This window comes from Somniosus microcephalus, chromosome 4, assembly GCF_052327205.1.
Source record: "Somniosus microcephalus isolate GS21.2 chromosome 4, FLI_Smic_1.0, whole genome shotgun sequence".
NCBI lineage: Eukaryota > Metazoa > Chordata > Chondrichthyes > Squaliformes > Somniosidae > Somniosus > Somniosus microcephalus.
The window spans coordinates 203,642,020-203,658,360 of NC_140990.1; the positions used below are offsets into that span (position 1 = coordinate 203,642,020).

The 16,341-nt window shown below is 42.4% G+C and overlaps 1 protein-coding gene across 4 annotated transcripts in view; it reads right to left on the minus strand.

The window, feature by feature from the left end:
- Positions 1 to 16,341, minus strand: part of pikfyve (phosphoinositide kinase, FYVE finger containing) — a 180,198-nt gene that overhangs the window by 4,588 nt on the left and 159,269 nt on the right. For 3 of the 4 annotated variants that reach the window (XM_085985714.1, XM_085985713.1, XM_085985716.1), the window contains 8 exons: positions 15,555 to 15,675; positions 14,796 to 14,891; positions 14,618 to 14,701; positions 13,913 to 14,004; positions 13,560 to 13,724; positions 9,973 to 10,029; positions 5,300 to 5,476; positions 3,332 to 3,435 (listed from right to left, as the gene is read on the minus strand). In XM_085985714.1, the coding sequence (XP_085841840.1) occupies positions 3,332 to 3,435; positions 5,300 to 5,476; positions 9,973 to 10,029; positions 13,560 to 13,724; positions 13,913 to 14,004; positions 14,618 to 14,701; positions 14,796 to 14,891; positions 15,555 to 15,675 (896 nt within the window). The remainder of the gene's footprint in view (positions 1 to 3,331; positions 3,436 to 5,299; positions 5,477 to 9,972; positions 10,030 to 13,559; positions 13,725 to 13,912; positions 14,005 to 14,617; positions 14,702 to 14,795; positions 14,892 to 15,554; positions 15,676 to 16,341) is intronic. The other variant, XM_085985715.1, reaches the window with a different exon arrangement.

Consider the following 16,341-nt stretch of genomic DNA (forward strand, 5'->3'; position numbering starts at 1 on the left):
CTCGATTCCCTTAATATCCAAAAATCTATCGCTCTCCGAGTTCAATATACTCAACAACTGAGCATCAACAGACCTCTGGGGTAGAGAATGCCAAAGATTCACTATCCTCTGAGTGAAGAAATTTCTCCTCATCTCAGTCCTAAAAGGTCGACCCCTTATCGTGAGACTATGACCCCAAGTTCTAGACTCTCCAGCCAGGGTAAACAGACTCTCAGCATCTACCCTGTCAAACCCTGTAAGAATTTTATACATTCCAATGAGATCACCTCTCATTCTTCTAAACTCCAGAAAATATAGGGTCATTCTACTGAATCTCTCCTCACAGGACAGAACTCAATCTAGTGAACCTTTGTTGCACACCCTCAAAGGCAATTATATCCTTCCTTGGCTAAGGAGACCAAAACTGTACAAAGTACTCCAGGTGTGCTCTCATCAAAGCCCTATAAAGGCTTTAAAAAAAATTAATTCCTGGGTGTGGGTGTCGCTGGCAAGGGCAGCATTTATTGCCCATCCAAGTGGTGGTGAGCCGCTTACTTGAACTGATACAGTCCGTGTGGTGAAGGTACTCCCACAGTGCTTAGGGAGGAAGTTCTAGAATTTTGACCCAGAGACGATGAAAGAATGGCAATATATTTCCAAGTCAGAATGGTAACTTGAAGGGGAATTTGCAGGTGATGGTCTTCCCATGCACCTGCTGTCTTTGTCATTCTAGGTGGTAAAGGTCACGGGTTTGGGAGGTACTGCCGAAGAAGTCTTGGCGAGTTACTGCAGTGCATCTTGTAGATGGTACACACTGCAGCCATGGTATGCCGGTGGTGGAGGGAGTGAATGTTTAAGGTGGTGAATGGGGTGCCAATCAAGTGGGCTACTTTGTCCTAGATGGTGTCGAGCTTCTGGAGTGTTGTTGGAGCTGCACTCACCCAGGCAAGTGGAGTGTATTCCAACACATTCCTGACTTGTGCCTTGTAGATGGTGAAAGTCTTTGGGGAGTCAGAAGGTGAGACACTCGCCACAGAATACCCAGCCTCTGACCTGCTCTTCTTGCCACAGTATTTATGTGGCTGGTCCAGTTAAGTTTCTGGATATTGATGGTGGGGGGAATTCGGTGATGGTAATGCCGTTGAATGTCAAAGGGCAGTGGTTAGACTCTCGCTTGTTGGAGATGGTCATTGCCTTGTGTGGTGTGAATGTTACTTGCCACTTATCAGCCCAAGCCTGAATGTCGTCCAGGTCTTGCTGCATGCGAGCATGGACTGCTTTATTATCTGAGGATCTGCGAATAGAACTGAATGCTGTGCAATCATCAGTGAACATCCCCACTTCTGACCTTATCATGGAGGGAAGGTCATTGATGAAGCAGCTGAAGATGGTTGGGCCTAAGACACTGCCCTGAGGAACTCCTGCAGCGATGTCCTAGGGCTGAGATAATTGACCTCCAACAACCACAACCATCTTCCTTTGTGCTAGCTATGACTCCAGCCAGTGGAGAGTTTTCCCCCCCGATTCCCATTGACTTCAGTTTTACTAGGGCTCCTTGATGCCACACTTGGTCAAATGCTGCCTTGATGTCAAGGGCAGTCACTCTCACCTCACCTCTGGAATTCAGCTCTTTTGTCTATGTTTGGACCAAGGCTGTAATGAGGTCTGGAGCCAAGTGGTCCTGGCAGAACCCAAACTGAGCACCGGTGAGCAGGTTATTGATGAGTAAGTGCTGCTTGATAGCACTGTCGACAACACCTTCCATCACTTTGCTGATGATTGAGAGTAGACTGATGGGGCGGTAATTAGCCAGATTGAATTTGTTCTGCTTTGTGTGGACAGGACATACCCAGGCAGCGTTCAACATTGTCAGGTAGATGCCAGTGTTGTAGCTGTCATGGAACAGCTTGGCTAGAGGTGCAGTTAGTTCTGGAGCACAAGTCTTCAGAACGACAGCCAAGATGTTGTCGGCGCCCATAGCCTTTGCTGTATCCAGTGCGCTCAGCCGTTTCTCGATATCATGTGGAGTGAATCGAATTGGCTGAAGACTGGCTTCTGTGATGGTAGGGACCTCAGGAGGAGGCCGATATGGATTGAGTGGATCATCCACTCGGCACTTCTGGCTGAAGATGGTTGCAAACGCTTCAGCCTTTTCTTTTGCACTCGTGTGCTGGGCTCCACCATCATTGAAGAACATTCCATTTGCCTTCCTAATTGTTTGCTGTACCTGCATATTAACTTCCTGTGATTCGTGTACAAGGACACCCAAATACCTTTGCATACCAACACTAGTCTCTCACCTTTTAAAAAATATTCTGCTTTTCTCATCCTCCTACCAAAGTGAATAATTTCTCATTTCCTCACATTATACACCATCTGCCACCTTCTTGCCCACTCACTTAAACCTGTCTATATCCTCACTATAAAAAGAGAGATTGGAAACAATACACAGAGGTAGCAGTTAGCTTTTGTGTACATTTTAACCATTTTTTGGAGTTTAATCCATTTCCCCAAATTGCTCTCAGTTCAGGGAGTGGAATGGTCCAAGTCCACATGTATCTCCACCAGGTGGTGCACTTGAGTGGTGATATTATATAGAGATAATAAATAAATGGTAGCACTTTGAACTAGTCTACTGTTTCTTCAGTTGAAAATGACTATTTCTCCCCCACGTTAAATTCCCATTTATGTAAAATTCTTTATAATTGCCCTCTGGCCCACCGTATGTCACTGGCTGCTGGGAGAAGCGTAACAGTTTCCAGAGGGACTCGCCCTCCCATTTTCTCTCTGTGAGCAGCGAAGCACCTGCCTCTGCATCTCTCCAAGATGGTCAAGATCAGATGCTCAGGTTTATATGAACAAATATTCAACTACTTCAGCATTACTCTTTTTTTTTTTTGAAGCACTGGTACTGCAAGAATCAAAAAGAACATTACGCCATAAAGCTGCAGCATCCCAAAACTGACTGTAGCTTAACGGCTTTGCAGAACTTAATTCTTGAAGGTTTTATTTTTCACAGCAGGAGAACTAGATTAGAACTGGTGTGATTTGTATAGTTTACATATAGCATTTATCTCCATTAATTGTACAAAGGGCAATGAGTAGAAATTAGCACCACAGGTAAACAAACACTGCCATTTCCCAATCTAATCAAAACTACAAGAAAAATTCCAAGGCTTGGCTGTGAAGTTCCCAGAGATTGAACAGCCCATTGGCACCCACTGACCATAAGTGGGACAAGGTACTGCAGGAAACCAGACACCCTGAAGCCATGCTGCAACAAGAAATCAAAGCTTTTCGTAGCAGAAAGAGAAATGGCAGGAAAAAAGGCATCCCCCACAACCTCGCTTACCTTTTGCTGAACGGCAGTTGTAATATAATTAAAATAATGAGGAGCAAAGTCCAAGAAAGACTGGACTTCCAGACGAGGCATCTGCTTCAGAATAAAGCGGTCATCTAGAAAAGATTACATTTTTAAAAATGATAAAAATCGCACCCAAGATATTTGTCTGCACTTTGAAGTCAAGACAAAGCACATCACAACTGAAATAAATTCCGCTTGAAAATGAGCAAGATTTCCTATCAAATACATAACTTCTTAAAGCAGTATTCCAGACTGCATTTTCAATTTAAACAAAACGTAACAACAATGCAGGGTATTCCAATCTCTATTCCCTTGTTTTGCTTCTACATAGTTAATATGGCCATCAAGTAGGCCTTGCCTAAATAATAAATCACTCAAAATGACTGCAAGGCACTGATATGACTCCCATCAATGATGTGTCATGAGTAGGACAATGGCTTATCAACTTGTTTTATCAGTGTAATCTTTTTCAATTTGGACTGAAGGTAAAGTTAACTGCAGATACACTTTTTGTGGTGGTGGTGAACAGGAGTGGAAAGTTTTAATTTCTCAGTTCTGGAAGGGCCACCTACCATTTTTAGCACTGTACGGTACATAACATCACATGGAAGCAATAAAAAGCACTACTGCCAAAATTTACAATGATCCTTTAAACTCAAGTACACTTCAAAACTATCTATAAATCATTTGTGCATATTTTAAGGAAACATCAGCATAGAAATCTCTCAATTTTAAAAACTTTAGCACCTCAGACCTCTTTCTATGCTATTCTACGAATTCAATCCTTTCTAAATGTGAGTCATAAACATTTTGAATTCCTGTCCCTCTACCCCAACACCCTCAATTATATGAATGCGTAGTACATGACTATTTTTCACCTGTACGTACAATCTTTTTGCTCTACCTTTTGAATGAAATATTACATCAAGGTCTCATCTGCCTGTTCAGTTGGATGTAATAGATCACTTGGCACTATTCAAGGAGCAGGGACTTCGCCCAATGTCTTGGCCAACATTCATAAGAACAAACGAAAGAACGACTTGCATTTATATAGCGCCTTTCATGACCACCGGTCATCCCAAAGCACTTTACAGCCAATGAAGTACTTTTGAAGTGTAGTCGCTGTTGTAATGTAGGAAATACAGCAGCCAATTTGCACACAGAAAGCTCCCAGAAACAGCAATGGATTAATGATCATATAATCTGTTTTTTTAGTGATGTTGATTGAGGGATAAATATTGGCTAGGGCACCAGGGATAACTCCGCTGCTCTTCCTCGAAATAGTGCCATAGGATCTTTTATGTCCACCTCTGACATTGCAGCACTCCCTTAGTATTACACTGGAGTTGTTTGTGGGACCTTGCTATGCACTAATTGGCTTCTGTGTTTACCTACATAACACAGTAGCCACTATACTTCACAATGTAGTTAATTAGTTCTAAAACACTTTGGTTCATTCCGAGGACATGAAAGATGTTAGATAAATGCAAATTCTCTCTAGTTTGTATTGTAGTGCGTTGTTGGCAATGAAACTGCTTCTGATTTTCAATAAAAAGTTTTCTACAATTTTAAAGACTCAATAGAAATAATACAAATTTAAAGCAGAGAATATTCTGAATTTTAAGAAAGTGCTCAGTTTATAAGAATTACATTTTTGCATATTAACTGTGAAATCCCAATGCTCTCTGAAATTTAACATGCTTTGTATCATACCAGTTTTGTAAAGTCAGCCATAGTTCAACCTATGGGTTTAAATACAAACTTGCCATTTGTTGCTGTTTCACATTTATGTTAATAACATGTACTATGACTACACTCTTCAGATACAAAGTTCAGCACAAGGTACTCTGTATAGTGTACCAGTATCTGATTTACTAACTATTTACTCACTATGTTTTAATAAAAAAATGCCTTATTGAATCTTTATCCTAGGTTACTGAATCAGGAAATTCTTACCTTCTGTAGCATAAAAAGCTGCTCCTGATTTGCCTCCTCGGGCTTGCCATGGCACACAGTGAGATAGAGATCGGATGAAGTCATCTTCATTGCTGGCCAAGATCACTTCTCGCATTTTGTGGAATTCTTCGGCATAATAAATTCGACAGTAAAACTTGGCATTGGCATCTGAAAATTCTGTACAAAAGTTAAAAGAAAAACATTTTTATAAACATACAGAATATAAATTTAGAGTCACCTTGTCTACTGGCAATTGCTGTCATAGATCTGTAAAGTACTTATTGGTTTTGCTTTGTGTGTGGCCAAAGACTAATTCATTCACCCACTAACAGGGGGAATTAAAGATACTTTTGCAGAGGTCTCCAAGTAAGAGCTGTGGGCCAGTGAAAGTAATTCTTTTGAAGTATATTTCATGGGACCATGTTGGATCAATTCTAGTAAGATAAAAATCACATTTAATGCAAACTCTCTTCACAAGACAGGCACTGAATTACAAATAGCAATACAGTTAAAGTTCACAAACTCTTCATGGTTTCAACAGAGTCCAAAATGTTTTACTACAAGGTATTTTTTAAAATGTTGATCTTTCACTTACAATTTTGGGGCCCACATGGAAAATGTAATAGCGCTAGTGGGATACAGGTGAAAGGGTAATAAAAACATTCATGGCATGTGGCATAAAGTTAATGGTAGCATAGCACAGTATTAGTCTTTTCTCCCCAGTAGTGGAATAGTTGGACACTGTTTACTATGTACACACTTCTCAATTCTATTAGACCTGATGTGTGACTTTGAAGGATACTGATCAATTTGAACTTCCTTAAACAAAGGTGTGGAGGTTGTCAAATTTTGTCTGATAATGCTCCTGTGAAGTAACCTTGGGGCATTTTACTAGTTAAAGGCACTAAATAAATGCAAGTTGTTGTGTATAAGCAAGTGATTGCAAGTTCATTTTGTACAAAAAAAGAACTTGCATTTATGTAGCACTTTTCACGACCTCAATGTCCCAAAGCGCTTTACAGCTACTTAAGTACTTTAAGTGTAGTCACTGTTGTAACGTGGCAGCCAATTTGCACAGTTAGGTCCCCAAACAGCTGTCCCCAGATAGTCTGTTTAGTGATGTCGGTTTAGGGATAAATATTGGCCAGGACAGAGAGGAGAACTCCCCCACTTTCTTCGAAATAGTGCCATGGGATCCTGAGGGAGCAAACAGGGCCTTGGTTTAGCATCTCATCGGAAAGACGGCACCTCTGACAATGCAGTGCTCTCTCAGTTATACACTGAAGTGTCACCCTGGATTATGTGCTCAAGTCTCTGGAGTGGGACCTGAACCCACAACCTTCCGACTCAGAGGCGAGTGTACTACCATGGAGCCAAGGCTGACACTTAAGCCTAAGAACTGGAGGGTATTGTAAAGGAAGACTTGTGTGCTTGTATTAAACTAGTACTACAGGTACATAGAGTGTAGCTGGGGTAGAATTAGTTCCCCAAAGAGCATTGTGGATGGGTCAGATGTTATAAAAAATGCCAAGTCAAGATTTCTCATGAAATTGCTCAATTCAGCTCATTAGTCTCAACAGTTGCCTCAAATGGTAAGTCATCTTTCCAAAAATGTAAATGATCCCTCTTTTCCTTCTCACCACTTTTTCTAAATTATCCAACAGCAAAATGCTCAGATTTTTTGTCTCTTTCCTAACTTCACAGCTGATCAAGTAGATGGTGAGGTAGGAACATTTAAGCAAATTACTCCAAACTCCAACTTAATGAGAACTTACATACAGGCCGGAATTTTTCAGGGGGTCAGCGGGGGCATTTGGAGGCGGGTCGGCTGGGAAAATGTTTTTTTTTTTTTTTTTTTTTTTTTTGACAGCGGGTAGGGAACCCACCTCCACGCTCGTCTCCCAGATGTTGGGTCTGTCATCGCCGAACAGACCCAACACCAAGCAGTGGGGGAGGCAATTGACATCATTAGATATTGTTAAGAGCCAATTAAGTACTATTTTATGCCTACCTTTCAATTTTATGTGTTCCCCATGGCTTCCCCGCTGCTTGGGGATCACGTCAGGTAAGGAGGTCAGGTGTTGTGTCAGCATGTGATGATTTCTTTATTTAACAGCTGCAAATGGTCTATAAAAGCTCTATTTCATAGGTGTTCACTTTACAAGATTAGAATCTGTTACTGCATTTGGAAGACATATAGAGCTTTATGCAGCTGGCAAATGTTTGGAGCTAACTCTATCCAACATCACCTCAGTGGAACAACCTCTCTCACCACTGACAGATCGCTTCCGTCATCTCAACCTCACCTGCCATCTATTACGTCAGCATTGGTGCCCTTGAAACTCTCTCATCTTGGTCCTCAGAACCCCACCACAATCAGCCCCAACACCAGCAGCAACACCACCAACCTTCTCCGCAATCAGCTGGTGCTGCACAGGACATCAGCACCCGACCACATTGCTGCCTGGGACGCCAGGGATGGCCTCACCATGGCCACATTTACTTCACTCGACACTTTATTCCCTGGCTGCCACATGATGCGCCAGGTTGGCACCACCCCACACCAACACCATAAAGCATCCCTACAATGCCCAAGCCATTCCTTTCACACTCATCACCATTGCGGGGGGTACCGTTATGCCTCACCATTCACTGCAACTCACTAAGCCACTTCCAAAGGTTCACACAAATTTGTCCAAGAATGCAAAGTGTTGAAAATAAAGGTTTCAATATTTGACACTATATTAACAGAAGCTTTACATGAACATTGCATAAAACACCCAAGTGCCTACCCTTGTGTGTTGTTAGTTGGTATGATTGGACTAGGACGAGGGTGAATGTGAGGGGTGGTTAGTGAGATGGGGAAGTGATAATGTAGATAGAGAGGGATGGGCGGAGGTGCAAGGTAAGTTGGTGTGAGTAAGGATGTGCAGGAGTAGGGTAGGGAAGGCAGAGTGATGGGGATGTGATGAGTGGCACAGCAGGGTGAGGTTGAGTGTGGCTTTGCAGTAGTGTTTCGTGATCTACGGAGATCACTGAAAGGTTTGCGTCTTGCAGTGGGGAAAGAGTTAAACTGATAGCGCTGTCAGTTTCACTGAATGGTGTAATAAAAGACCATCTTTTTCTAAGTTGCCGAATTGGCAGTGGAGATAACATAGGCGGACATGGAACCATAAGAGGCCTAAGAGGATGCAAGTTCTGTTCTGGCAGGAAAGTAAAACAATGAAAGAGGCCTGGAGAGGCAGGAAAGGAGGGCAATGAATCAGAAGTACAATGATGATGAGACCCATCTGGCATAAACAAAGGTCATAGGTGCAACAACAGCTTGGGGGATAATGGCCGATAATAAAGGCGGTACTTTAATGTAATGCGGCATAGGCAACCAATCAGTGAAGATGCATGCGGGCCAAGGTCCAATTAGGTGGCAGGAATTAATTTTGACATGTGTATTGTAATGTCTAAAAATGTAGTGTTTGCTGTACCAATTTGGAAAGGTCTGGCTAAGACAGAGCAGACTGTTTCCCCACCGGAGCAATAAAGACAACTTGACTATCAATCTAAAACCTTGTGTCGAGCGTTGGTTTAAAATACTCTACAACACACCACTACAGCCTGGTCCTCCTGACGACATCCCTGCTTGTGCCCTCCTGTGCAATGTGCAACCAGCTGCTTTGGTCTCCTGGGGAGGTCTCTTCTGCCCATGGGAAGGAAAAAGAGGACCTCCCTGCGTGCTGTGTACATGCTTATGGAGGGAGTCATGGGAGAGCCTGGTGCAGCCGTGCACCTCTGTGCATTGCTCGTCAGTGTTTGCAGCACCTCAATGCTGCAGAACACTGACAGCAGAACTGACAAAATCAATTTGCGCATGGTCCCTTTAAGGAAACTGGCTGATGACGCGTCATCAAATTGCATCATCAGACCCGCTTCCTTCAACTGGCTGCCAAACGCGCTGGGTGGCTTAACAAGCCCAATCAGCATAAAATTCTTTTCAGAGCTGAATGGAGCCAGCAGCGGGATTGCGCCACTGACCCCGGCCGCCTGATGGCGAAATCGCAGCCACACACATTGCACATTTTACAAGCCAGAGTAAAACACTACCTCCTTTATCAAAACAGGCAGTTGCAAAATTTGTTTTTGCCTGATATTTATCACTCAATCAACATTACTAAAACAGATTATCTGGCCAATATCACATTACTGTTGTGGGAGCTTGCTGTACACAAATTGGCTGCCATGTTTCCTACATTACAACAGTGACTACACTTCAAAAGTAATTCATTGGCTGTAAGGCACTTTGGAATGTCCTGAGGTCGTGAAAAGCCTTTCTTTTCTAGATTATACTGCTATAAGCGTATGCCTGTATTAGGGCTGTCAGCAAATGATACTGTTGTGGCGGCCATTATTCAAACCCGACCACTCAGCAGGTACTTTGAGAGAATTCTGGAAAGCGATTGAAGTGGGAACTTCATTTTATTCTTTTTCGCTTGAGGACATTGAAGTCAACTTCCACTTCCAGCTGAATCTGGGACCTAATTGATCTGCATCGCTCAGTGTCAAATCAGGAGGTGCATTTATACAATTAGCCATTAGAAGTATAAGCTGAAGACATTTGACACACTGTGAAATGAAGGGAGATGCTCCAGAAAGTTCAACAGATCGTCAACAATACTTACGTAGCTCCACATGTGGGTTTCCAAGCTGTTTCTTTTGTTTGTCTCCATCACCATCATCTAAAATAAAGCAACACTGAACCACTTAATGTGGGAATACCGGCTAAACAATTTTAATTCTCTTTCGTATACAACTCATATATAGCTCTATATCGCCTGCATGAACAATGCTAAAGTTTAATTTTTGGCTGAAGTGAGAAGTTGATGATCAGAAAAGCACCAAGGTACAGATGACATCACCATTCAGTCATCTGCATTTACATTGTAATCTGCAATTTGGTTAAGTGTTATTGCAAACTATACTTCCTACATATAATTCTTGTTTGAAAGTATATTTAGGAAAAGAGGCTGAAAAAAGTTCATTGTTTGTTCGATAGACTGACAAATCTACCGATATAAATCATTCAAGTTAATATAAATGGTTTAGCACAGTTAGTGATATATCAAGGATCTTAAAATCACATTTATACGTTGATACATTTTTTGATATACCAGATCAAGAAAGGTTTCCTGTAAAAAATACAAATCTTAGGCATCCTCGTTCTACTTAATTACTGGTTTAGTTCCAGTAACTTTCATAAAACAAAAGCAAACTGCCAGTGGTTTCTGCACCTAACCTGTTTTAGGAGAACAGCATCAGTAAATTGGTTACTGCAATAAACTTGAGCCTCCAATTATATAGTTACAATAATCACAAATTCAAAGTGACCCACAATTTGCTGCAAATCTAAATTCACAATCAATAGCTGGTAAATATCAAACCTAAGTTTTTTTCATCTAATCTACTTCTTAGGCAGTCCCTCGGAACCGAGGATGACTTGCTTCCACACTAAAAAGGAGTTCTCAGGTGACTGATGAGTCCAATGCGGGACCTACAGTCTCTGTCACAGGTGGGGCAGACGGTGGTTGAAGGGGCAGGTGGGTGGGGTGCTTGGGTTGACGTGCGCTCGGCTCCCGGCGAAGAGACTCGAGGTGTTCGGCGCCTTCCCGGATGCTTCTCCTCCACTTTGTGCGGTCTTGGGCTAGGAATGCACCAGGGGTTGGTGGGGATGTTGCACTTTTTCAAGGAGGCTTCGAGGGTGTCCTTGAAGCGTTTCCTCTGCCCACTTGGGGATCTCTTGTCATGTCGGAGCTCAGAGTAGAGCGCTCGTTTTGGGAGTCTCTTATCGGGCATGCTGACAATGTGACCCGTCCATTGGAGCTGATCGAGCGTTATCAAAGCTTCGATGCTGGCCTGAGCGAGAACACTGACGTTGGTGCGCCTATCCTGCCAATGGATTTGCAGGGTCTTACGGAGGCAGTGTTTTGAGGTGCCTGCTGTACAAGGTCAAGGTCTCTGAAGCATACAGGAGAGCGGGTATTACTACTGCTCATTCGACCATGAGCTTGGTGCTGGGTTCGAGGTCCTGGTCTTCAAACACTCTCTTCCTCAGGCGACCGAAGGCTGCACACTGAAGGCGATGTTGGACTTAGTCATCGACGTCTGCCCTTGTTGACAGTAGGCTCCCGAGGTATGGAAAGTGGTCCACGTTGTCCAAGGCCTTGTCGTGGATTTTGATAATCGGGGGGCAGTACTGTATGGCGGGGGCAGGTTGGTAGAGGACCTTTGTCTTATGGATGTTTAGTGTAAAGCCCATGCTCTCGTACGCTTCGGTGAAGGTGTTGACAATGGTTTGGAGTTCGACCTCAGTGTGCGCCAAGAGGATGGGACGACCTTGGATCTGGACTGGAGGTTGAATGGTTTCTTGTTTGTTCTGTAAATTAGCTCCACTCCAGCGGGGAGCTTACTGAGAGCGAGGTGGAGCATTGCAGCAAGGAAGCTTGAGAAGAGCGTTGGTGCGATGACACAGCCTTGCTTGACACCAGTCCGTACATGAATTGGGTCTGTGGTGGAACCGTTGGTCAGGATCACTGCTTGCATGTCGTCGTGAAGCAGGCGGAGGATGGTGACAAACTTTTGAGGGCAGCCGAATTTGAGGACACTCCATAATCCCTCACAGTTGACAGTGTCGAAGGCCTTTGTGAGGTCACAGAAGGCCATGTACAGCGGTTGGTGCAGTTCCCTGCATTTCTCTTGTAATTGGCGTGCGGTGAAGATCATGTCCATTGTGCCTCTTAGTGGGCGGAATCCGCATTGCGACTCTGGGAGGAGCTCTTTCACCACTGGGAGAAGGCGATTGAGGAGGATTCTTGTGATGACTTTCCCTGTGGCAGACAGCAGGGAAGCTCCTCTGTAATTACCGCAATCGGACTTGTCACCTTTCTTGAAGATGGTCACAATTACGGTGTCTCTGAGATCCCCTGGCATGCTCTCCTCCTTCCAGATAAGAGAAATGAGTTCATGAATTTGCACCAGTAGTGCTTCTCTGCCATGCTTTAGTGCCTCGGCAGGCCTTTTTGTTCTTCAGCTGTCAGATGGCCTTTTCAACCTCATGCCGGGCTGGGGTTGTGCCGAGATGGTGACGGGTAGCATGCTGCGGGATGGAGTTGAGGACGCTCGCGTCGAAGACAGAGTCTCGGTTGAGATCTTCAAAGTGCTCCTTCCAGCGGGCACTGACTGCTTCCCTGTCTTTGATGAGTACCTCTCCGTTCTTGGCCCGCAGTGGGATAGGACCATGGGTGCTTGGGCCGTAGGCGGTCTTGACTGCGCTAAAGAATCCATGCTGTCATGGTTGTCGGCTAGCTGCTGGATCTCCTGCGCTTTCTCCACCCACCATCTGTTCTTTAGGTTGCGAGTTTTTTGTTGGACCTCGACCTTCAGGCTCTTTTGCTCTTTCTCCCCCAGTTTCCTCTCTTGTGCTGTTTAAGTTCCCCTGGCTCTTAATAGTGGGTGCATTTTATCCCTAACTGCAAGGTTAAAGTTACCTGAGCCCATTGCCCATCCCCCGACCATGCCTGTTCTTTGTTCTCATCAGTGAGCACTGGCTCTTCACTTAAACTTAGCTTCCAAATTCCCAGACCTCTCTGCCATCAAGACTATGCTTTCATCTAATATATTGCAGATTATATTCAATACAAGAAAATTATATTCAATAAAATAGGATCCATGGAGACCAAACTTTGAAAAATTCTTGCACTGTCATCAACTTATTCTGAAAATAAAGTTGATCGAATCAGAGCTCCACTGATTTTCTGACTTTTCTAGACTGTATTTTAGACTTAAACGCTGCAAATTACAGCCTTTGAAACCGAATTTCCCCTGTTTGTGGCAAAACTGCTCTGTTCCCTTGTGTTGTGTTTGAAGCTACTTAGCATGGCTGTGCTATATACCAAGTGCGATGAAGGAGTCTAAAGCTTAGAACCTTATGAAAATGCTTCCAATCCCGAATGCTGTTATAACAAGTTTTCAATTGAATATAAAAATATTAATTTTACATAATTAAAGCAACTGCCGTGGCTCTCGTGATACATAGTTGATCAACAGCAGTATTGCTGAAGGAAAATAGAGTTGCTTCCAGTAATAGCTTTAAAAAAAAGCTTTGCTATGGAGTAAGGAAAAACAAGTATCATCAGCAACGTAGAAGTCCAAAAGGCACACAAATTGTCATTCTATAAGGTTTAGCGTGTCAGCGACCAGCGTTTAACTGTACCTTGCGACTCTGCAGCATGATTCTCTGCCCCTTCTTTCCCTGATTGAGAGACCTGGTAATAAGCACTATCTGCACCTCGTAAAGTTTCTTTTCTCTGTATGGACAGATCAGGGCTTCTACCCCCTGAACCTCGGAAAAATGACAAAACTCCAGATGTCTTTCTTGCTAGAAAAGAGCAAGAACATTTTTTTTATAATTTCTAAATGAATTCCTGCCAGCTTTTGCTAAGACCTAAAAGAAGCGAGCTAGCGGTAGCAAAGGAAAAAAAAGCTGTGGGGCTGCTGAACAGTTTATGCTAGAATACACTCCAAAGCAGGTATTGCATCTCAACAAGCCTTTCAAAATAAACTTACATGTCTGTTCAGAGTCGGTGCTGCGATTCCCTTGACTGCTGCTGTTTTCCAAGTGCCTTGCAGGGCTATTGGTCTTTGGTCTGTCTACATTACTGAAACACGAAGAGATGAAAGGCAGGCAACATAAGTGGAACATTGCGTATAAAGATTTTTCTTAAATATATAAAGGATAAGTTAAATGCATAAAATAACTGCATCTAGATCTCTTTTCATGATTAGAAAGGTCATATTTAGCACTCATTACATTGAAATCCACAGAAATCTAGCTCAGTATTTTCCAGTAAACAATCTGTACATGGCATATTTCAGAAATTTTGCTCAGCAAGTTAATATCAAAGACTGTAACTGTCCCATTGCTGGATACTGGAGGTAAAAACAAGAGTTTGCTGTCACGTTGCAGAAGATAGGTGTTACACAGAAACAATACCACCACAGAAACGGGTAAGAGCTTGAAAACAAGCAATGTAATGAAAATTGGATGGAAATCCACAGCACAGAAACAAGATCTAAAAACAAAGTGCTGCTGCGACTCAAGCTGATGGATCACATTAGCACAGGTCCATTTAAGGAACTACATCTGAACGCAGTTGAAGTATCTAGACACTACTGGGTCTGATCCACAACAGAGCAGTGACAGTCAATAGCTAACGCCAGAAATTTGTCTCCAGACCCTTTCTCTAGCACCCCCCTCCCCATCCAAATTACTTTGCCTGTTGTACTCCTTCGTCACTCCCGTTCTTCACAGATTCTCGTCCGAGATCTTCTACAGCATTCTTGTATTCCTTGCAGCTACAGAAAATATTAAAAAGTTAAAGGCTAGAATTCACACTAGGTACTCTATCTGTGAAAAAAGGAACAAAGGTTAAAAAACAAAACACAGTACCTGAGCGCAAATGCAATGATTGAACTTGGCTCCTTCTCACACACTGTAATTGGTACACGTTCATGCTCCCACATAAGGTAGTGCTTATCTGGATCACTAGTAAAGAAATAAAAATACATGGTCACACTACCATACTAAAATCGGTTAATATATGTACACCTGACCCTGACCATAGCCTCAGGATTGTCCATTTTGGGTAGTAAATTTAACACTTTTAAATACAAATTGCTTTGTAAATATCACTGAGTTCACAAGGGCCTAGTATTTTATTGTACAACTGGCATTTTGGATGTTAAGTTGATTAGTAACTGGCTATGTTTCATTTCCAAACCTTGGATCAATTCTAATTCTTAATGTCCTTTTCCCTATATGTAACAGTGAATGTTGAATTATCATAAATTGAGATATATTAGGTCTGGTCTTTGCATCAGTGTGATCAACATTCATGATCTTGTGTTACACCTACTTGTGGATGCTTTTCATAAAATTATACCATGGTCCTGGTCAATGGAGGTATTGTAATAAACAGAAATATATTAGTACCTTAAAATAAAACAGCCTTCTTTTCAGAAAAAAACTCAAAAGTCCTGGTATATATTCCAGTTTTCATCTCCAGAATTGCAAACAAGGGACGCATCAATATTTAGGAATGAAATTCAAAATGGCATCAAACATACCAGAAAGTTACTTTTTTTTTTTTTAATTAAAAAAGAAACATTTTGGCTCACTTTAAAATGTGTACAGGAGAACAAAACTTACAATGGGAAAGGAATGGGGTTATAGCTGCTTCCAGGAAGTAGGTTTGCAAAAATGGCCTTCATAGTTGACTTTTCTTTCACTTGACTGTCACTGGAGCCCAGCAGGTGTCCATCATAAACATCTGCAATATTAACATAACCTGTTCAAATTCATTAAATTGAAAACCCTAACGTGTGAACACGAGGCAACTGAATGATGCTGAAGTCTCAAATGTACCCTTTGGCTTTTTTCCCCCCCCCCCCTTCAATGCATTTCCACCAGAATGGACCGGTTTTAAGAAAGAGAACTAAATACGCAGCATGAATTCTTTGCTTCAAGGCTATCACTCGTTGTTCAACAGTCAAAATTAATCTACAAATAACTTTACTTAAAAACATAGCATATTATCCAAGACCGAACACTAAAAAAAAATTAATTATTAAAATTAGTTCTAGTTAAATCACTGGGGACACGGGTTTCTGCAACTTGCCAATGTGCTAAAGGTAGAGGTTATACTGCATCACAAGCTTCTCTAACGACATTACAGGATATACCCGAGAACTTTCATTATTACTTTCACTGTAGCCCTTTATCTGGCCAAGAGACAAAACAACATCCCTCAACTTCAGACGAGAGTCACACTGCAAATTTAGACACCACAGCCCAAGGCTGTGAACACTTAGAAGTACAAAGATAACCAAATTATATACAACATTGTTTAGTTGAGAGGACACTTGCAATTTATCAATTGTATCCCTCAATTATAATAAATTCCCACCAACTGCTATTCTGTGTACAATTGTTGCTC